This window comes from Cladophialophora carrionii, assembly GCF_000365165.1.
Source record: "Cladophialophora carrionii CBS 160.54 unplaced genomic scaffold supercont1.9, whole genome shotgun sequence".
NCBI lineage: Eukaryota > Fungi > Ascomycota > Eurotiomycetes > Chaetothyriales > Herpotrichiellaceae > Cladophialophora > Cladophialophora carrionii.
The window spans coordinates 953,279-974,920 of record NW_008481834.1 but is presented as its reverse complement, the minus strand read 5'-3'; the positions used below and the strand labels follow the sequence as shown (position 1 = coordinate 974,920).

The window sequence follows — 21,642 nt, the reverse complement described above, 5'->3', positions numbered from 1 at the left end:
CCGATTCTCACCCAGTGTGAAAGCCAAAAACCCGAGTCCACCGTCGCCCCGAGCTGTCAGTCCTTGTGCGACCAGGGCTGACCCGGCTAAGGTTGCTGGCCAAACCATCCTCTCCTGCCATTAAGATGATCGCTTTCCCAGTCGTCCTGCATCAAGCCCAGTCGCAGCACAGTCTAGTGCGCCAACCCATGCACCTCGTGATTGCCCGGATCCGGAAGCCTCAGCGTCACAGATTATCACAGGGCTGAAGGTTCGGTATTTAATCATCCTCCTCTAGCCATGTTGCATTTTCCCATGCCGCGGTTTGCAGGCGTCTCGGTTCGGCAGTGCGTTTCCACCCGCTCTGTCGTCTCCGCTGCCGTGGGTGTCTCGTTACTCACAGTCTGGTGGGATGGAAGGCCTAAGCTGATGCCCGGTTCTTCTGGTGATCAAGCGGCGCAATCGGATCCTGTAAGTCCTCGAGTCTATGCGGGCGTATACCGTCCAGCCTGTGCACTAGTGTCATCATCCTCAGGGCCCACTAATCATCGCCTCCTGCTGACGGTCTTGTCCTTGTCCTGGATGTCTGCTGCCAAGTACGCCGCACCTGGTGCAGCCTCTGCTCGATGCCTGCTTCAATCACGGCTCGGCCGGTCGTGGGAGGGAATAGGTTGGACTCGGTGCACAGGTTGTACATCAATCGGATCACGTCGAGCTTCTCTCGTTCCGGTACGGCGGTCCAGACGACGTTGACATCGGCCCATTTGGAGTTGGGACGGGCAGCGCAATACTCGCCGTGGACTCGTCGGGCAAAGTTCTTGAAGTTGTCGAATTGTCGAGTGCTGAGACCAAGCTTTTCCTGGACCTGAGCGGGAGAGTCGCGCAGTCTGATTGGCGTTGCGCTCATGGCGATCCGAGCCGGACGGACGACCCAGCGGTAAGGCGGAGGGGGATGTGGTCGACAATGGACAACGCAGAAGAGTTCTGCGTATTATGATGGAAGACCTGGCTGGACATTCGCTGGTTTTTGCAGCCTGACTCCAAGATGGACCCCGGAGAAAAGGACATTGCCGTCACTTGTCACTTTGATGACCCAGCGCTGCACTCACGCTCCTGCCCTGCTACCCTACTCTCCCACTACGCCTTTACGAGCTTTCTATGCCCAAACCTACCCCTCCAATTGGGCTCTGCCCCACCAACGACGTGCCAAGGAACCAGGTGTACTGTCAGAACAGTCCATAAGCGGTGCCCTAGCCGTTGATAGTCCACCCTATAAAAGAAAAGGCCACCGGATGAGGCGCCGGATGACCAGGATCTGTCCAAGCCTTGGGCAGCTCCCAGGCTAAAGGAAGCTAGGACGTCCAGCAGCCGGCAATTCGGCGTAGCCTTGGTTAGGGTTGGCTTGGATGGGGAAGCCCATGGGTTCTCCCCTTGTGCGGCCCCGGCTGGGCCGTTGAAGGTGTCCTGGGAAAAGTGCCGACAGCCAGCGGCCAATCGCTGGGAAGCTGGTCGCCCCTCCAGGCTTACTGCGAAACACTAGCCTAGGGTAACCCTTCGAGCCCCTCTGGACGAGCCCGTGTTTCATCTTGGACAGGCCAGCGCGTGCTCGGGCGTCTGATTCGAGGCTTGTGACAACCCGACACCGACTTCCTTCAGCAAGTGTCGCAGGTCGTCGGGGACACGCTCTGCAACAACATGAATCACTCACGCATCGTCTTCGTCCTGCTTTTCGACATGTCTGCTTTCTTTCCTGTTCACACTTTTCCCAGCTGCTGTGCACTTTACATTCTCCAGGCTCTCGCTGGCGAGGCCTCCTCCTCACGCCTTGATTACGACAATCTGCTGACCCGACACTGCTCTGTCGAGACTATTCTTGCGAGATCTAACCGCGTGTCAGCACTTTAGACCGACATTCGCAGCGAAGATGATCGGGTCCAAAACCCTGATCTTGACATCAACCTACCCGGCGGAGCTGTCCCTACGGCCGACAAGTCATGAACGACTCCGACGCCGGTTCATCACGATATTGCATGGAGCGAGCTGGCTAGCTAGTGTGATCGCCATCTCGCTCTTTGCCGCGGCCATCCCTTCATGGAACCAGAACTTCTTCCACAATACGGGCCCCAACCGCGGCGACTGGACCGACGGCATGCCACTGGGCCCGCTGACTTTCGCCATGCTCTACCACGCTCTTGTCTTGATTCGGGCTCAAATACAAAAAGCCCGGCGTTCGAACGTCAGCACCAGTCATGGCCCCTCGCTGAGCCAGCCATGGCTGGTCATCCACACTACGGTCCCATGTTTGGTTCTGCTGAGCCTGTTGCCGGCATTGCTCCTGGCGGCTTATGGGTCACTATTCCGGTTCTGGCAGCCGGCGGTACGCACGCAGTCCGGCATTCTCGTATGCAACATGCTCAACATATTTGCCCGGGAGTGCGAGCCGACCCTCTACTCCATTGGCAGCCTGCAAATCGCCGGGATTGCATTTGGGATACTGGTGTGGGTCCTTCAATTTGGCCTGCTGCTGGTGAGTCTCCGGAAATTGAGACGCGTCCGGCTGGCCAAGCAGCTGCAAAGGGAGAAGATGGCGCAGTATGCCCGGAGGGAAGAGAGATCGTCCCGCGCGAGCCGACGAGGCTACGGCAGTGCGAGGGGATCCACCGACCGCCATGGTGCAGGAGACCATGGCGCTTGGCACCAACATGCGCGCCCCGGCCGCTACCGGCGAAGTGGTTCAAGTTCTAGCTCGGACCCGAAGTCTCGATCTGGGTCGCAGTCAGGATCAAGAAGCAATTCGCTTGTGGGAGGAGTTAGTGAAGCACGCGTTGGTAGGGCAGAGGCCAGCCCCCCAGGCGGCCGACAGCATCAGAGTCCCCAGGAGGTGCCTATTTTCTTCATCCAAGCTCCCGAGGAGTCGCACGCGCCCCCGTCGAGGCGATCTGGATGACGGACGTGCTGACATCTCACCGGGTCGATGGGCAAATTTGCGCGAGAGGACCACCTGCCTTGTGCCTTCCAGGCTAGCTGACCGAGAAACTTCGAGGCTACGAGTATGAGCAAAGCATGGTCTCACAATGATGATTATACATAGAACAAGCTACGACATTTATGACCATGGCCAGCTTACAACACCACTGTCCTCCGTACGCGAGGCGTGATGCAGTCTGGCCAGCCACGGCCAGAGACTACCGCTCGTACGTTTCAGGTTTCCCAGCCCTCCGTGCCTTCTCATTGCACGCGTGACCTCGCACACTGGCACGCCTTGACAGGGTCTAAATCCTACAGCGTGCATCCCTGCACGCCAGCAGCCGGAACTTGATCGTCTCTCGTCCCGCAAGGTTCGGCCCGGCGTGCTTGGAAACGCTGGCGGCCTGCAGCAGACGTGGCGCGGTAAGCCGCTCCACCGATCACAGGGCCAACAAAGTCCTGCAAGGCCGTCAGCACCAGTCTGGGCAGTCAGGCCAGGCAGGTCAGCACTCCCCGTATCACTATACAAACCGAGTAAGGACGGACACTCTAGCAGGGCTGCGTAATCGCTTAGGGCCGGCGACATTGCAGGCACTTTTGTCCTGTGCTCAGTCGAGCAGCTCCACTCGCCGAGCCGAGTCGAATCGAGTACTGGGTAATTAGCGTGTCTTAGGTTCGAGCCAGCGGACGATTCCCAATCTCCCATCCCTCCTGTTCTCCCTTTCGTTCTCGGGAATCTATGGCAGTCTCTCGAAAAGAGTAGTCACCAGCACCACGACGAGCTAATGTACGTACTCGTACTGGATGATGCATATGACACCTGATAGAGGACAGTGGGCATCACACACGGTATCTGAGCTTGATCCAGATTCTGTACTCCGTACGGAGTACATCCTGTAGGATTCGTCGCCTTTCCGAGGCTTCACACGAGCCTCTTCGGTTTCGAGTTGGAGGTCGAGTCGAGGTCTTCTGCGCTGGTTTTCCCACAGAGGCAGACCGCTGAGCACACGTTATCAGTACGAGTATTAGCGTACCGTAACTACTGTATGCTGCATACGGTGTGCTGCACCTCTCCACACAATCAATGCACACGACCTGCATCTAGTAGGTGCCTCGACAATGCTCTGTTCTCCGTCCCCACCGTGAACACGCGACCACATGCTCCGTACACAGTACTAGGTAGAGTTCACAGTTGCGCAGTCCAACTCCCTTCCCGGCTCAAGCTCAAACCTTACAGTACCGCGTCGCCACTGGCTCGCCACCTGCATGAACGAGGCTGACGATACTGTCCAACCTATCTTGGTACCTCGGTAGCGACAAGCCTAGTCCACCGTACTGGGTACTGGGTACTGTGTCCAGTGGTGCTCGGATCGAGTGGTCTCGTGTGACTGAGCGATCCAAACTTTGCGGTCAGCTAATTATCACGCTCGAGGCAGGGTGGCGAGTCTCCAACCCGGCACCATGTCCTGCTCACTCGCATGTTTCAAGATTTCACGCCGGGAAGAAACGTTCCCGAGCGCTTGATTTCGAAATTGAGTTCTGTTCTGTCGGCGAGACAAATGAAAGTCCAGCAGGGAGATTACTGGAGATGTGTCTTTACTTGCTCAATCGCATATTTCCGGAGCACGAGTTTGTGCTCATCGATCATTATTCGTGCATTCACTCATCCCGCCACTGAGCATTGATGGGGGTGCGTTTGCTTGTGCCCAACCAGGCCGTGTGAACCAATGCGGGACAGTACCTCGTCCGTGGGGGGTGGAAACCCCTCGGCTCGGCTGCGTAGCGAGGCCGTTTCTTTGACTTTGATTTCACTTTACTTTCACTCTCATTCTCACTTTGACTTCACATCCACTTCAATCCACTTCACATCCACTTTCACCTTGGCCGTTGCATTTACTATACGGAGTACGTTGACGCCAGTGGTAAGAATGCCAGTTTGTGCAGAGTATGCAGATGCAGAGTATGCTCTGGGGTCCGCGTGTGTATCTGCTCGGAGCCACGAAGGCGATACGTCCACCGTCTTGTTGACTTTTCGCAATCGCTTTTCACTTTGAGCAGGCTGCATGCTGGATCTTCCATACCTACTTTCTGCTTCCACCTCCACCTCCACGTCCACTTCCACGTCCACTTCCGGCCCTCGTACTCGTTACGAAAGGAAGATGGTTCCGTGGCCCAGCCCGTGCACATGTCGAAGCGGCCAAAGGCACGTCCAGAGGACCAGCCAGTAACATGCAGCACCACAAGACAAGAAACAAGGATGGGGGCGCGTGGGCTGCATGCCATGCCATGACCGTTATAATCCTGAGTCAGTCGGTCCGTATCACGAACGCATTTCATCCAAAACTCTTCCAAGATTGTGGGGTTCACGATGGGACAGCTCGAGCCCGTCTCCTCTTCACAAGCTTGCTTACGGTGTGAATACTGTGGCACTCAAACATACAGGTGCTTCTCACGAACCACTCTGTCTGCAGAATGTCGTCCGCAAAACGCCACTACCAGGAACGGATCTTGTTCTTTGACGAACCATTCCGCGTTCCACAATCGGTGATCGACTCTATACACAGCACCAATTACGAAATACCTACTAGTATGATTCGGAGTAGTGTTCACTCCCCGCCGAGAGTCCATGTGTATGGTAAAATAGAACTGGGATCTCCACAGTGGTACTCCGTAGGTAGTCGTGGCCCAAGTTGGGGCCTACACAGTACTCGAAGAGAACAACGACCCCGTACACAGGACGACAGTAAGCACGTACTGTGTATACTGTGTATATTCTGTCTGTAGCCAGGAGAGGGGTCAACCGCCAAGACGGCAACGCTACATCCCTTCCCTCCCGATCCCGGACACGAGGACGGGTCAGGTAATACCTCGTACTGTACCTCGTACGTGCTTTTGATTATCGGGAAGGTTTGGGCTTTCTCATGCCCGCCCACGCCAACCAAGCTGTCTGGTATGCATCCAGTCAGTCGTACTGCATGTCTGATGTCCCGTGTCCATGTCTTGCCACGCGCGAGAGCGAGGGATCCCCTGTTCTGAAAGTGAAGTGAGGTGAAGTGAAGTGAAGTGAGACTTCCACATGAGCAGGACCACGCACTACGTACAGTACGGCCCAAGTACGACAGATGAATGTGCAGAGTACAGAGTACCCAGTCCAGTACCAGGCTTGACTCGAAACTCGTGACTCGAAAGTCGAAAGTCGAATCCACAATCACACTCATAGCTTCAGTGCACGCGAGTACAGTACAATTCACACCCGCGTTTCCACACCGCAAGCGGCTTCCACATAGGATACACAGCAAGGGCACGTGCGCAGCAACGTAGTACCTAAGCCGCACAAGGTTCAGGATTATCCACGTCCAAGAAGTCCAAGAAACCACGCAAAGCGTAAATAAAGTCGGTGTGGTGGAAATGATGAATAAACTTTACTGACTCGGGGTGGATGGACGCCTTAAAAGTTAGTATACGCAAAATGGAAGGTGGAAGGTGAATTGAAGCTTACAGGAAAGAAAATCAAAATCAATTCAATTCCCCGCCTTTTGGGTGCCTGACATGATGTGACGACTTGCGAAACGTCTCGAATCGTCAAGGGGCACTCACACTCACACTCACACTCACACTCACACTCACACTCACACTCACACTCACACTCACACCAACGCGCCATCGCACCATCGCTGGACATACTATGTATTGACTGTGGATTGTGCAACCTACGCTCGTACGAGGTAGGACCGACCCAGAACTCGGACGGGAACCAGGTGACACACACAGACGGGCGTTCTTGAAACGCTGGAACCACTAATTACCTCGAACGTAGTACGTAGTACATGGTATATGGTACATAGTACAGCGTACATAGCACTCGTACACGATGCAGCGACGAACAGTAGGTACTCGCACGTATCTCGGGGGTGATTTTCGTATTTCGCATTCCTGATACTCGAACCCACTTCTACAGGGTATGTACGGAGTACACAGTACTATACTGCAGTTGCCACCGCCTTTCATGGCGGAAGCGGAGACGAGACAGAGACCCAATAAACCTGTGGCTCCGCAGTCTCGTCTGTTTCTCGTCTCCTCTCGCCTCGCCCGGCTGGGCTACTGTACCTACTACCTCGTAGCGTGGTTGTAGTATACTATTGTGGGTCTGGGACATGACATGTGGGTGAGGCGGCGGTGAGGCGAAGTGTGTCGGAAATTGTTTTCCTTCTCCTTCTCCTACTATGGACGTGCGGTACGAGTACGCGCTATGTACTCCGTACTCCGTACAGTATGACCTTCGACGAACCGAGGATGCGAGTCAGGATTGCTAGCCATCGAGTCGGGCTCGGGCTCTACCCAGTACAGATACTCGATGTAGATCAAAAAGCATGGTCTATTCGTCTGTCTACGGTCATAGTTCTCATGGTCATTGAAAGCTAAGCTATGTGGTGGTTTCTCTACTATCCGTGCGAATGAATCCATATTCCATATTCCATGCTACCTGTCCCCTGTGTTTTTGTGTTGACGGCCTCGGCGCCATCAACTTGTTGGCCCCCCTGGGCGGATTCCCTTCAGCCCAATCCTGACTGCTTCGTAAAGGCGAAGCACCTTCCCACCGGATGACCCTTTGGGTCGATGCAAATTGTGGCAATGAAAGAAACGGTGCTCAGCTGTGCCCCTGGACACAGCAGGCCATTTCCTTTTGTTCGTGATCGTGAAGTGCGATTGCCATTCCCGTGATTCCACCCTGTCGTGCAGCCCATGTATCCATTCCCTTGGCGGACTCGAGCTCACTATCCAGCAAACAATGACTGTGGCAACCAAATGTTTTACCTCTTCGTAGCGCCTTCCGCGGAGATTCCCTAAGCGAACGTGGCTGGTTTGTGGAACTCCGCAATTGCAACAACATCAAGACAGGTGGAAAGCACCCTGACCCTCCCGGATTGCCACAAACAATCTTTCCTTGAGCACATCCTGCGACGTGTAGTCCGGAAGCTTGAGGTAGTTGACGCAAGTCATGACACTCGGCAGATAGTCGTCCGATGTGTAAGGAGGCTCGCTGGGTTTGCATACGACGGTGAACATGGGCGTCAGACTCTTGAACCCGCCAATTGGAAGCTTCGGGCTGCCTGTGACAAACTGGAGGAAATCGCGACGCTGAGAAAGACTGAGTTCCGACATGGTTTGCAGTAGGTTCTTGACACTCTTGCTGTCCATATTGAAGCCGTGATCGGCTTTGACCGAGTCCATCAACGTCTCGATACTCCAGTCCTCTTGCGTGCGGCCAAACAGCATGACCAGTTCGTCGGGCGTAAAGGCTCTCAGGGACGAGTAGGAGAACACTTGAGAAAACCCGGTCTGGAATGCTTCAATCTGGGGCCGCACGCCGCTGCCAAGGCTCAAGTCGAGCACTCGATCAATGTATTGCTGAACGTTGTCCACGTTGACCGTCACGTTCGATCCGTCGGGAATCAGCTCAATCTCAGGATAGCCCGGAAGGGTGAAGTCAAGAGCGAGATCCTCGACTTTGGCACCATGGATGTTCAGGTTCTGAATTGCTTGTGCTTTCTCTTCCTCCGACATGGACGAGTCGAGTTCGATCTTCGCCTTCACTTTGACGATCTGCTGGAGCTGAGAGAGAGAGTTGGCAAGATCCTGGTCGATGGTACGCAACAACCCAATAGAAGGAACAGCATTTGTGATGCCGCCGATCCTGAAGAAGGTCGGGCTAAAGGTGATATCAATGATGCGAGAATCGAGCATCGAGCGAGCCACGAACTTTCCAAGCGTCTTGAACAACAACGCGAGCTTCTTGCCCGCTTCTTTGCCGCTCTCTTCCGGACTCGTGGGGATTGGAAAGAGACCGTTCTTTCCAAAGGCGAATTGGTCCTTGTCTGCAGAATCGTTTTCGCGCCACATCTTCAGTTTCTTCTTGGAGAATTCTTTGGACACGCTCGAATAGAATTCGAGAGTCGGGCCCAAACCCGTCCCGACCTCTTCAAAGTACTCAACCTCGAGCACACTTGGTGACGCGCCATACATGTCCATGACCTTCATGGCACTCTCCAGGATACGGTGACGTGAAATGCGCACCTTCTGCCGTTGGGGTCTACCCAGCATGGGTCTGTCATCTCTCCGCCGATCACGGCGATCATCATTCTCGGATTGATTGTTCTGCCATCGGACCATCGAGCGCGAGTATCCGAAAGAGGTCGATTGCAGGAACAAGTGTCGGGTCTCAAAGGGGAACAGGAACGGGAACGACCGAGCAAGGTCCTCACTCCAGTCTGGCAAGCAGTTACTAGCTACAATCAGCGGTTCCTCCAGTTGACGGTTCATCTTGGCGGTCAATTTGGTGTTGATGAATGATGCGAGAGGCTCGGCATAAAGCTTCAGCCCTGGCTGTTCAGTGATCTCTCGTATCTCGTCCAGATTCGCATTCAAGTCGTGCAAGATGCCCAGTAGAGTCAGGATGCGGGACGTGATAGGGTGACCTTCGAGCGACGCTGGAAGCGCATTCTGAGATCCTCGCTTCTCTGCCGCGCCAAAAGGAGGTAAGCTCGAAGGCGAAGGTGGAGGACCTCGGACTTTTCTGAACTTGACTGTATGGACGCCTGACCAGACACTGCGTAAAGAGAGATCCTGCGGCTGATCACGGTTGTGGTGAACGGCGCGGTAGATGGTCGTATTGTTCGGGATGATTTTTCCATCAATACTGAATTCGATGTGCCAGTCTTGAGGCACAGCTGCAAGCGCTTGGGCGTATGAGGGACGACCCGCCGCAGTGACTGGCGAGGGTCCAGGAGACTGTCCTGAAGATGGTGGTCGAGCATTTGGGGGAATGGGCGTCCCTGGCTGAGGGGTTGCAACTCTGGTTCCATCCTCTTTTCGAGCCGTCACCTTGCCAGTAGACCCAATCTCCATGTTGACAGCGCCGGGTTCGGGCATTTCTTCATCCGACATATCTTCCTCGAGCCCATCCACGAATGCGTCCAGGGCTCCAACCCCTTCAGGGTCGTTGCCCTCATCGTCCTCAAGCACCTTTTCGTCTGCACACTCGAGCTGGTGCTGCGATTCTTCGGAACTGGGCTCTGGTGGTGGTGCTGATGGCTGATCTGAAGATGAAGCTTGATCGCGACGATTTGAGCGCTTCCGCTCAGTCTTCTCAGCCGACTTCTTCTCGGCAGGAGCATGACGCTCTTGAGACCGTCGTTTCATTTGAGACGGAGGGCGTGATTCTGCCTTCCCTGGCGTAGCCGGAGACCCAAGGTCTTGGCCTAGCGGAGAAAGAAGGCCTGATTCAGCAGCACCAGACAAGTGCGCAAGACGGGCATTGGCGATATGTTGCAACATATCCCGACGGCGTTGCGCCGATGATGGTGGACGCTCGGACAGGGTGATTCGAGGCCGAAGGTAGTCATCAAGCGCTTTGAAGGTCGCGATGGCGTGAATCGAAACTATCATGTCGCGGTAGGTCAAAGGGATGTCACTGTCGGAGTCTGCTGTCAGCTTCAGGCGGATCTGACGCGAGAGCATAGAAGTAGAGCTGCTGCGACTGCTCTCCGAAGCATTGTTGTTGACGGTTAGGACCTCAAAGTGTTCCGCGCGGCTAAGCAAATCCTGTAACTTCTGTATGAGGACGCTGAACGGTGTTACTGCAGACGCCGCCGATGTCGTCTTGATATTGCCTCGATAGGTTGTTCCCATGAAGGCGGAGACCAGGTTCGCTCTGGCGACTCCCATGTTGGACGAAGGTCCGTCAGACAAGACTTGCACCAGAACACGGATGATGCCTGAGTCTAACAACTCTGAACTCGTTATGCTCTCCAGAGCGTCTTCATCAAAGTAACTGGCAAGGCGTGAAAAGAGCTCGTTGCCAGCCCCGTTGGGGTTGGGATCACGGTAAAAGACCTCAATGTCGGTGGCAAGCTTGTGCAGATCGGTTCGAATATCGGCTGCCTTCTCCTTCATCTCTTTGCCCTTCGCTGTGTCATACTTGGTCAAGAAATTCTTCGCTCGCATGATGACCAAGTCAGAAACTCCAGCGATGGCAAGGGGCGACGGAATATCTTCATCATCAGAGGAGTCTGAACTTTGAGAACCGTCCATATCATCATGGTGATGTCGAGCAGCAAGGTCTTCGTCGTCTCTCTCGTCATCATTATCCTCATTCTCTGGATCGCCATATTCATCATCCTCGCCGTCGTCATTGTGTTCTCCGTCGTCGTCATCCTCGTGTTGATTGCTACCCAGCTTCGCCTGGACATCGGCACTTCCTGCGCCGGGATTGGCATCATCAGCATCAGTGCTTTTGGCTGGCTTTGTGTCCGTTGCGAGGGGTCGGTCAGCGAGCTTCTTAATCTCACCAATGACGCCTTCACGATGGAACTGATATTGATAGATGTCCTCGAGTCTCTCAAAAAGCAGCTCTGAAGCCTGCAGGGCGAAAACCACGAGGCTTGGATGATCTTCTTGGGACAGGATTGATGCAAGAAATGAGGCATATGGCACTGGTCGTAGTGCCTCCTCAACGACCGTTGTCTCCAAGTTGGACAGAATTTTGAGCTGAGCAATGAGGACTTTCTGGCGGACACTCAGGTTGACAGTGCTTGAATAAGCGTCGGTCAAGGTGGGCAGGAGGATGGTCGCAAAGCGGCGCGTTTCTTGTTTGCAGTCAGCCAGAACTTCAAGTCTCTTCTCTGTTTTAGACTGCTGGCCGGAAGCTTGATCGTCTTCATCCGACATGTAGTCATCCATATCGTCGTAGACTTCGGAGCCTACCTCGCTGGAGAGCTTCGGGCGTGGTAGAAGTTCGCAAATAACATTCAAAGTCTCGTATACCTGCTCTCTCGGTCTGTGGATCAGAGCTTGCATAATGACCACACTGTCAATCTTGGAGGCATCGTCGTCAGTCTCGCTCGGAGGGGACACGCCGGTAAGAATCTGGTACAAGGTGTCCACGACGTTCATTTTGAGTAGATCTCCTGAAAGCCGAGGGCTTGCTCGCGCCACTATTGCGAGCACGCGCAGAAATTCCGTGTGAATGTTCGCCCCAATGAGGTTGGTGGTGCCTGGTAGCAGAAGTCCCAGGATGGCGCGCAGCAGAGGGGGGTCAACCAACTGCTCCAGCTTGTCCGAGCTATGCTTGAAACTATCGATGACTCGGGTGACGCATAGACAGCCTTGTTCGACGACTTTTTGATCGTGGCTCGACAGGACATTGAGCAGGATCGGCATGACGTCTCGAATGACCGGGAAGGAATCGTGAGGGATGTTACGACAGCAGTTTGCCGCGGTGGTGACGGCGGTTCGCTGTGTGCCGGTGGCAAAGAAGTCAAGGAATTGAAGACATGCAGTCAAACCTCCCTCGCGGACGATTGATGCCGGGAAGTCGATTGAGACTTTAGACAACGTGCTCAAGGCCTGCTCGGCGACGTCGATGTACTGAATATCAAGCAGCTTTTGGCAAAGTACTGGTACAGCCCCTCCGTAGACCACATTGGCCACGGAGCCCCGTAAAGCCTCCATCAGATTGGCAATACACCGGCAAGCCAGAAGCATCATCTCAGGGTTCTCCTCGCCGGTGATGGGATTCGGCTGCATCAAGGCCACGAGTTCTTTGACATAAGGATCCGGTGAAAATTGACCCGAGAGATTATCTTCATTCGAGACCAACAGGAGGTTCGAGAGCTCTTCGAGAGCCACCATCTGCATGGTTGGATTGTCCGATTGCCGGAGATTGTTCAGGATATCTCGGAGTCTCGAAGACATGCCGCTCATCATTCCACTCAAGGCTCTGAGGGTGTTTGATAGCCCTGACGGAGGGCCGCGGCCAGTGCCGAAAAGGGCTGCGGAAAAGGGATCTGGGCCATCATCGTCATCCATGCCGCTGTGATCGTCGCCGTCGTTACTGTCACTGTTCGAGCGATCAGGGGGAGGAGAAGTGTCTTTCTCTTCTTTGGCGGGCTTCTCGTTCTCGTCTTCTTCGTCCCTCATCTGAACATCCTGGTCTTTCTTGCTCAAACGTTTCCTCTGGCGACGCGGCTGAGGAGTCTGCGATGGTGCTGTTACTTCTGTCGAGGCAATCAGCGGACTTGAAACATCGCTTTGAGACTGTAAACTACCTTGTGTCTTGTTACCTCTGCTTGACTGGCGTCGGGAGCCTGATTTTGCTGCCAGTGGCTTCTCGGACTCTTCGTGGTACTTGGACGATGAACTGGTACAATGAGCTGATGTTATCCGTATCTCGCACTCTCTCAATACATACGCATTATTAGACATTGCCGGTTCTTTCTGGGCGCTCCGTCTTCGAGTCGATCGAGCCGCAGGTGGCGCAGCTGTTGGCTCGTTCTGCGGCGACTCAGCTAATTTCTGTCTCTTTCCGCCGCGGGTCGATGGAGGGCTCTTCTCTTCCGGATCGTCGGTAGGGTTCGAGGCACGACGGCCTGGAGCCTTTCGCTTTCTCGAGGTTACGGCAGGAGGATCGGGTGGAGAAGCCGATGTCGATGGGTGCGAGGGAGCAAGAGGCGCTGAAGTGGTCGAGACGCCAGACTCTGCAGCGAGCCTCGCAGAGGAACGAGTGACTCTGCGGGACATGAGCAATGGTTCTCATCAGGGAATGCGGACGATGTGATAATATCAGAGGTAGGAAATGAGGGGAAGAGGATGGAGTGGTGGCACTAGAGTGTGTGCAGTTCAACCTGACGTTTCCTTCAGGCAGTGTTTGGGCCCAAGGCGACAAGCAAGGCGGAGAAAAGACTTTGAGCCAAGCAAAGGCAGAGTTGAGAGGCAGGCAATGCAGGTGAATGAACGGAAAAGGCAGCAGTACCTGGATGTCTGCGAAGACGGTGAATCATGCGGTTGCGAGGAAGTCGCGGTGGTGGTTGCAGAGGCCGGTCGGTGACTAGAGGCAAGAGTCGCAGCACGCTCGCTGATGAGATTTAAATGTGAATTGCGTGCAGGTTGCGGATGTGCCATGTTAACCCGCCATCTGCAGCGGGGAGTGTCTAGAAGTGATCAGATCGGAAATGAATGTACAGATGCCAGATGGGTGAAATCAGATACGTCGTCGAGACGTCTTGTCATGGTAGTAACAGAGGATGAGTTTGGGGCGCCATCCATCGGACGAATGCTCGACGACGTCGAACCCGCAGCCGCAGCCGTTGGCCCAAGAGTGGAACGCCATGCCTAGCTAGGTAAGGGGATTTCGGGTCTCCCTAAGTACCTAATCACGGGCGCGTCAGAGTATTTAAGGCACCGAAATCCCCCTCTTCACACATGAGCAGCCGCCCCGAGTGACTGGAGCCTCTCCAACCGGCCCTGACTGCGAGGTCGCGGGCGGACGATTCTTTCCACCCTTGTTTGTGCCAAAGAACAGTCGCGACACTCTCCGCAGGATAAATTCTCTCCAGCATCCAGGTTGTGATGGGCTTTCCTTGAACCTGGTAGACACAGCAGCAAAAGTATATCTAGAAATGTAGGAAGCAAGTGTTGTGCAGTCTGCGGTAACTCACCACGTGAATGAGACCGCGAAGTCCTTGATGTCCTGGCACCGGTTGCAAGAGACATGCATATGCAATGCAGCACCTCGACAACATGCGAACAGTTGTTGGCGCACCTTGATGTGTAAGCTGCAGCAACGAGCCTCGCCTCGCCTCGGCTGTGCCAGACATGACTGCCCGCTGTGCAATGCAAGACCGGTAGAGAGCCTGTCCTGCGGCTGCAGCGTCGATGACGACAAATCTGAGAATCAAAGGTGTCACAATTGCCCTTGGGCCCCGTGTTATCATAGACCAAGGCGAATGGAGAGCCGCAGGGCGGCCACGATTTGCGGTTTTCTTTCAATGACCGATAAGCAAAGGTGGATTTTATCACCGTTGATTCTGGCACGAGAAACTGCCGTCTGAAGAGTCGGCGAGCAGATCGTCCCTACACCGGACGCAGTACGCAATGCAACAATGAGGTGTCTGCAGCTTTAAAGCCGGGACTCCTGCTGCTCTCGCTGACTAGGTACTGTAAATAATTCCATTCCACTTCCAATCCCATTCTCATCGCTCCATCTCCATCTCCTCGTCCGGAGTATCACGGTCTCGATCTTCCTGTTTTTCTTCTTTCCCCACTCGACAAATCCAGCCGTTGCCTTTTCCGGGCTGGCGACGAAGCGAAATCCCGGTCTATCCAGAATTACTCACCCTCCCCGGCGCTTTGAGGCTTCCAGACAACTGCGGCCGACCATCGCCTGTCGGAGATCGAGCGTGACTTTCCAGTTCTCCAACCCGCCGTGAAAGCCAGCTGAAGCCAGGCCTGCCTCGTGTCGGCTTTTTCTCCTCCACTCCGCACAGCTGCACGGAAATACCTGCCTCTCCCCCGAACTCTCTCAGCGTGGGCCATGAAGCCCTGATGCTGGATCGTTCCTACAATTTCCTCCCTTCGTCCACCTCAGTCAGATCCTGTCTCCGGCACAGGACTTTCGCGACCAGAGCCAGTCTTCGTCACCGGCAAGGCGCCATTGCCCCGCCTTACGCCTTGTCCACTTCCAGTCATAATACTCCCCGTGACAAATCACCGTTATCCTCGGCCATCCTTCTGCCTGCCTCTCACTCCTCCCCCGTTGTGAAGAAGGTCAACTGCACCCTGACGCAGACCAGATCGACTGTTCTTCAAGCAATCACCGGTGACGGCGACACGATGGACGAATACCACTTTCCAGAGTCTCGCCTCAAGAAGAAGATGGACGACCCGGAGAAGACGCCTCTGTTGCTGATAGCTTGCGGCTCTTTCTCTCCGATCACCTTCCTGCACCTTCGCATGTTCGTCATGGCCGCAGACTACGCCAAACACAATACCGACTATGAAATGGTGGGCGGCTACCTGTCGCCGGTATCGGACGCATACAAGAAGCAAGGCTTAGCCCCAGCAGAACACAGGTATAACCCTCACCTTCCACGGCGAGACACTAGGCTAACGCATTCGTCACAGAGTCGCAATGTGCCAACTGGCAATCGATAAAGCCTCCAACTGGCTAATGGTGGACTCCTGGGAAGCAGAGAAGAAGGACTACACAGCCACCGCCAAGGTGCTGGACCATTTCGACCATGAGATCAACGTGGTCCGGAAGGGCATCGACTGTGGCAACGGCACACGCAAGCAGGTCAAGATATCTCTGCTTGCCGGAGCGGACTTGATCCAAACCATGTCAACTCCGGGTGTGTGGAGCGAGAAAGATCTCGACCACATTCTAGGGAGGTACGGCACCTTTATCATTGAGCGATCCGGCACCGATATCGACGAAGCCCTGGCAAGCTTACAGAACTACCGCGAGAATATTCACGTGATCCAGCAACTCATCCAGAATGACGTCAGCAGCACGAAGATAAGGCTGTTTCTGCGAAGAGGCATGAGCGTGCAGTACTTGATCCCGGCCCCCGTTGTGGAGTACATCGAGCAGAATCGCCTCTATAGAGACGACGCGCGCTCGGCCAGCAACGCCTCCATACACCCACCGGATAGTGACAAGGGCAAAGCCAAGGAAGCATCATCGGCGGAGCCATCATGAAACCCGGACGCCCACCAGATCCAACATTGTGTCTGGCACTCGCGTGGCCCAGCTCGCTTCCCGCACCAGCATTCGTCCCAGGCTTCATGCAGCAACCTACCTCTGATGCCCGCCCGCGTTGCATTCAGCATTGGATAAATTTCGAGAGAAGCACCCTGCAGAAAAACAATGAATACAACCGTCGGAGTTCAGTGTGGGGGTGGTTTCATACGTCGCGTCAGCGCAGCATGGGTACTAGCCCTGTCACGAGCCTGATGCACACGTCGACATGTCATCCAGCGTTGGAGTTGCTAGCGATGTTTGCGAAACGAGACAATGTGTATATCCAAGAGATGAAAAGAAAAGGTTCTGGCGCCGCTGTTCCACGAAGCGCCGATTGGGTAGACGCGAGCACGACAGAAAAACTCGCGAAGGATATTGTGCGTAGACAGAAACAGCACAGGCTATAAAGTCGCTACCGAAGAAAGCATACCTTCTCTGGTCCTGAGGAGAGCTTCATCTCACCAAGAGGCAGCGCGGGGCCCGTATAGAGCCCCAGAAAAGCAGACGGCGGCTAGATTCGAATATACAGACTCCACGGCATGAGGCATGTCTGCCGTGTCATCTTCCTGGTTGTTCCGTGCTGTTCTACGGAGTACGTTCAAGGTTGCTCTACTGTAACGTTTCGAAGCCTGCGAACACCTACAGTAATGAGTTCGATATCCGGGTCATGACGTGACGTGCGTGAGCTACAGTCCCTACAGTGGTGAGGCTGGTCAATCCGCAAGTGACATCAGTGACGCTGCCCCAGGCAATCCGAGCATCATCGATGGTGTCGTGTGTGTCAATGACTTCCTCGGGACGGGTGGGAAGCAAGAGGCGCGCCTCTTTTCATGCCTCAGACTTAAGCTTGTTCACAGTCGTGCATTGATACAGGACCTGCTGTCCCTCAGAATTGGAAAATACTCTACTGGTGTCTCGTGGAGGTATGGAGTACGATATATATACGTATGTGTATCTATACACACTGTGTCCCATAGATCTATTCCATGTTTGTACTCTGTACTCTGGAGTCATGTGTTGAAAGTGAGACTACGGACCGACTACTGTAAGGAGTGTCCGGGCCAGTAGATTCGCGTATACAAAGTACTATATATTGACTGGATACCTACGAAAAGAGAAGACTCTGCGAGTCCTGCGAGTTCATGAGACGAAGAATATACAACGAAGGTATCTGGGGCAAAAAACACGGCCCCCTTTGTTCCTTTCTTTTGCCACACGTCCAATCCACCTACTTAACCTACCTACCCGATTGTCCGCCTGCGCGTCCTAAGAGATCTGAGGTTGAGGTTGAGGTTGAGGTCGAGGTCGAGGTCGAGGTTGACAGGACAGCTTCTGTGTAGCCTGATCTAGCCTCACGCATCGGTCCTCGCTGCGGCACTCTTCCCCTGCCCATGGCTTGCGTCTTGTCTTTCCCCCTTCCCAGCGGACATTCGTGCTCTCCGACCCTCGTACGTCGCCAGGTCGATCCCCGTCGCCGCTTCGATTTGCCCCCTCCTGCGTCTCTTTTAACTCCAGCTCGCTCCCGCGGCCAATCCGTTGTCCGTGCCCACCCGGCCGGCCGCCTGGTTTCCGCCTACACCGGGCCTATCTCGCGCCCAGTCATTCAACTCATCCCTGCCTTTCCCCGTATACTCCATCACGTCCTCGTCGCTTGGGCCCTCGCCTCGCTTGGCCGCCTGGTAGGACGCGTACTTCTGCCCGAGCCAGGATCCCTTGCGCCCGGACTGGGGATCGTGGACGTCCGGGTTCTGGTGGTCGAAGTCATTGTCGTTGTTGGGGTGATGTACATACAATGGGTCGCGATCATGGCTTCGGTCCTGGTCAAGATCATGCGTGCGGTCCGAGTCACGATAGCCAGCTTCTGGACGGGCGCGGTCATCGTTGTTCCGGTCCGAGTCACGCTGACCAGTCCCTTGGCGGGCGTGGTGATCTTGATCCGTAGGGTTGGCAGGGTTGTTTGCCCTGGCGAATGCGTCTTTGGCGTCGCGGGACGTCGGATCGTTCGGATCCTGGTAGCCGCGAGGATCCATACCCGCTGGCCGCTGCGGGTTGGAATAAGAGTTGGGATTGTCATTGTCCCAATCGCCCCCGTCGAGGGTTTGATATGGTTTCAATGCCGTGTCGGGATCGCCTTGCCCGGCGTTTGAGCCAACTCCAGCGTTCTCATGAGGAAACCCTGCTGATGAACCAGGATCCAAGTCCGGTCGATCCGACGCCAGCTCATTGTTCGGATACTGCTGCTGCTGCTGCTGCTGTTCGTATTCGTAGCCGGCGCCTTGCTGTTCAGCCGAAAAGTCACGCGGCTCTTCTCCGACTGGAGCTGGCGTTTCGTGTGGTGCATATTCCGTCATGCGCCGCGGGTGGCCGTCTTGCTCATAATCGATATCTGAAAAATTGGTTCTCACCTTTCCCATCGGTGGGACCGCTGATGCTGTCGTTGTGGTCTTGACCGTTTGGCTGTTGAGGTCGGGAATATCGTCCCCTTTGAGACGCGAAGAGCCACAGCCCATTGTTGGCTGCCGAAGCTTTCAGAGCAAGGTGGATATTATTGAGCGTGTTTGCTACTTCGACTTGCGACGTGGTCGCCCGTCGTGCAATACGATTGAAGTCTGTGAATGTTTGGTGGTGGGAGGTGGTATCTCCGGCTCACAGCTCTCCGTCTTGATGTCGTGGTTGATCCGAGAGGCAATACGGAGGCTACGAATCGACTCGACCCCAAGGTAATGAGAGCGACGACGACGCGGTATAAGTCGCCCCAGAGAAATCCCTACCAGGCCGGACAGAACTACGTAGTTGAGCACTGTGAGCAAAGTTCCAAGAATAGGTCAGAGGTGAGAATCTCCCGTCAAACGCCGAAGCGGCATAGCCACCCATTTAACCATCTAATAGCTTCCTTAGCAGCAGTAGCTTCGGGGTCAGACGAGCACAACGTGAGCTGACGTCCGGGCGGTTTCCTGCCACTGGATCGACGGTCGGCGCCACCAAACACTGGGCAGCTTGCGACATTCTGGAGGTGGAGTTGTGGGGTTATGCCCTGGAAGTAACATTTCGCTTTAGCCGAGCTCTTGTGTGTTGCGATGCAAGGGCACAATTGCCTTGGATTGGTCTTGATGACGTTAATAACCGGCTCTCGCTTCGATTGGGGCGCAGCAGAGGTTTGTTGCGTGCCTGAGCGGCAACTACGATTTGGAGATGGGCAAGATATTCATATAGCACATTTAATATATAATGGCAGGCTGCGGGCTTCCTCCTTCACATTTCATTGCGACACAGTGAGAAGGCAAGCGCCCGAAGGAGCCTCATCAGCGGATGGGGAGGGTCTATTCCCGCTCATGATCCAATGTTCCCTATGGTGCATTTTGTTGTACAGACCATTGCCTGAGTGGCGACGTGTGTTCGAAGGCGTGGATGTTGAGGTAAACGCTTGCTTTTATCACTTGCAGGCGCTAGACCCCCGTCAGTGTTGAACAACAATGAGACGCGTCGAACGTGGCCCAGGAGTTTCCAACAGTATCGCAGATCGACAATTCGACGGGCATGAACCGAGTGCCCCATGGTGCCCCATGGTGGCCTCGATCGGTGTGGCAGAGACAACGTCTCTGCACCTTCCGGGTGCAGGTGAGCCAGACAGTTTGACACTGCTGTGCTACAAGTAGAGGTGGAGGGCGGTACACGTCCGCTGCCAGACTTCCTCGCCTGGATGGTGGGATCAAGCGGTCTCAGCGGAGCGAGACGACTTGCCATGGGGCAGATCATAGTGGCTTCACTCCTCGATGTATGCTTGCGATGCCTCCTGTCAAGTTCTCGTAGCCTTGACCCGGGGCAATGAAGCCAGCATTTTCAATCATAGCTTTGAATTCTTCTTGCGTGGGGAACCGTTCGATGCTCTCCACGAGATATTGGTAGCTGTCCCGGTCTCCAGCGACCAGTTGCCCTATCAAAGGAATGGCACCAAAGCTCCACCTCTTGTAGACGGCATTAAATAACGAGCTGTTGACGTGGCTGAACTCGAGACATGCAAACACTCCGCCTGGCTTGAGGATCCTGAATGCCTCGCGGAGAGCCACGTCCTTGTTGGTGAAGTTGCGGATGCCAAATGCGACAGTGTAGAGATCAACCGAGTTCGACGCAATCCCGGGCATGTGTTCAGCATTTCCTTGCACGAAAGATAGTCTTCCTGATTTCCAGTACGGAGTTTCCTGGGCCCTCTTTTGCCCTTCGGCCAACATATCCGCATTGATGTCCGCGATGGTGACTTTCGTTTTGAGATCGAGGTTCACGTTCGTCGCGTGGTCAAGCATACGGAACGCAATATCGCCCGTTCCGCCAGCTACGTCAAGAATGCTCCAGCCTGTCTCGCTGTCCCGGCTGCCCGGGTTGAGGCTGCGGACGAAGTAATCTTTCCAGAGCCGGTGGATTCCCAGGGACATTAGATCGTTCATGGTATCGTAGGAGGAGGCAACTGAGGAGAAGACGGCGCCAACTAGCAGAATAAGTGGTGGGACAAGCGTCTCGGAGAGCAACGCCTACCTCTGGCTTCCTTCTGTGTTTCCGATATTGTCTCAAAACCAAAGTGAGTTGTCCGCTCATCTTGACCGGGGAGCTGTTGTGGCCGGACATTGCTTGTTGTCAACAGTCGTCGCGATGACGGCAGCCGCGACGTTCGACCCGACAGGCTCGCAAGCCGTCGAGCAGGGAGACGCAGCATGACTGCGATGCCGGCTTTCTCTCCCAGAAGTTCAACAGCTGGTCGACAGTTTTCTTCGACGCGACACCCGGAAGAGGTTTAGCCTGTCGAGAGCAGCCATGCAGCCAATAGCGGCGACTCTAGCGGGGCCCCATCCAGCTCTGTCGACCGTGGATAACCGAAGCCGTTTGCTTAGGGTCACGTACTCCCATCCCTGCTTTCTCTTCCTCGTCCATCTTACTACACTGCTTCCACGCGCCCTGTTTGTCTTTTTGCTGCTTGGGCGGCTTGTCTGATTTGGCCGGGTCATCATGAAATATCGGGCTGTTCTAAGACCGTTGGCAGCAGGCTATAGATACAGGTCTGGGGTGCTGGTACGGGGGCACAGCATACGATGGGCGAGCGATACGTATTCCTCAGGGCCTGCACA

General features: G+C 54.8%; 6 protein-coding genes across 6 annotated transcripts; 2 read left to right on the top strand and 4 right to left on the bottom strand.

Annotated features, from left to right (window-relative positions):
* Nucleotides 1-520: 520 nt before the first annotated feature.
* On the bottom strand, nt 521-886 carry G647_09428 (uncharacterized protein; the record flags this gene model as incomplete). The annotated part of the gene is made up of 1 exon (XM_008733731.1): nt 521-886. One exon carries the CDS (start codon nt 884-886, stop codon nt 521-523), a length of 366 nt encoding a protein of 121 aa, XP_008731953.1.
* A 1,017-nt stretch (nt 887-1,903) lies between these two features.
* G647_09427 (uncharacterized protein) lies at nt 1,904-2,926 on the top strand (the record flags this gene model as incomplete). Its single annotated transcript, XM_008733730.1, has 1 exon — nt 1,904-2,926. One exon carries the CDS (start codon nt 1,904-1,906, stop codon nt 2,924-2,926), a length of 1,023 nt encoding a protein of 340 aa, XP_008731952.1.
* Nucleotides 2,927-7,836: 4,910 nt separating this feature from the next.
* On the bottom strand, nt 7,837-13,524 carry G647_09426 (uncharacterized protein; the record flags this gene model as incomplete). The annotated part of the gene is made up of 3 exons (XM_008733729.1): nt 7,837-13,001; nt 13,053-13,144; nt 13,196-13,524. The coding sequence occupies 3 exons, from the start codon at nt 13,522-13,524 to the stop codon at nt 7,837-7,839; spliced, it is 5,586 nt and encodes a 1,861-aa protein (XP_008731951.1).
* Nucleotides 13,525-15,615: 2,091 nt separating this feature from the next.
* G647_09425 (nicotinate (nicotinamide) nucleotide adenylyltransferase) lies at nt 15,616-16,483 on the top strand (the record flags this gene model as incomplete). Its single annotated transcript, XM_008733728.1, has 2 exons — nt 15,616-15,854; nt 15,907-16,483. 2 exons carry the CDS (start codon nt 15,616-15,618, stop codon nt 16,481-16,483), a joined length of 816 nt encoding a protein of 271 aa, XP_008731950.1.
* Nucleotides 16,484-18,030: 1,547 nt separating this feature from the next.
* G647_09424 (uncharacterized protein) lies at nt 18,031-19,035 on the bottom strand (the record flags this gene model as incomplete). Its single annotated transcript, XM_008733727.1, has 1 exon — nt 18,031-19,035. One exon carries the CDS (start codon nt 19,033-19,035, stop codon nt 18,031-18,033), a length of 1,005 nt encoding a protein of 334 aa, XP_008731949.1.
* Nucleotides 19,036-20,277: 1,242 nt separating this feature from the next.
* Nucleotides 20,278-21,233, bottom strand: G647_09423 (uncharacterized protein; the record flags this gene model as incomplete). The annotated part of the gene is made up of 2 exons (XM_008733726.1): nt 20,278-21,008; nt 21,056-21,233. 2 exons carry the CDS (start codon nt 21,231-21,233, stop codon nt 20,278-20,280), a joined length of 909 nt encoding a protein of 302 aa, XP_008731948.1.
* Between the last annotated feature and the right edge of the window lie 409 nt (nt 21,234-21,642).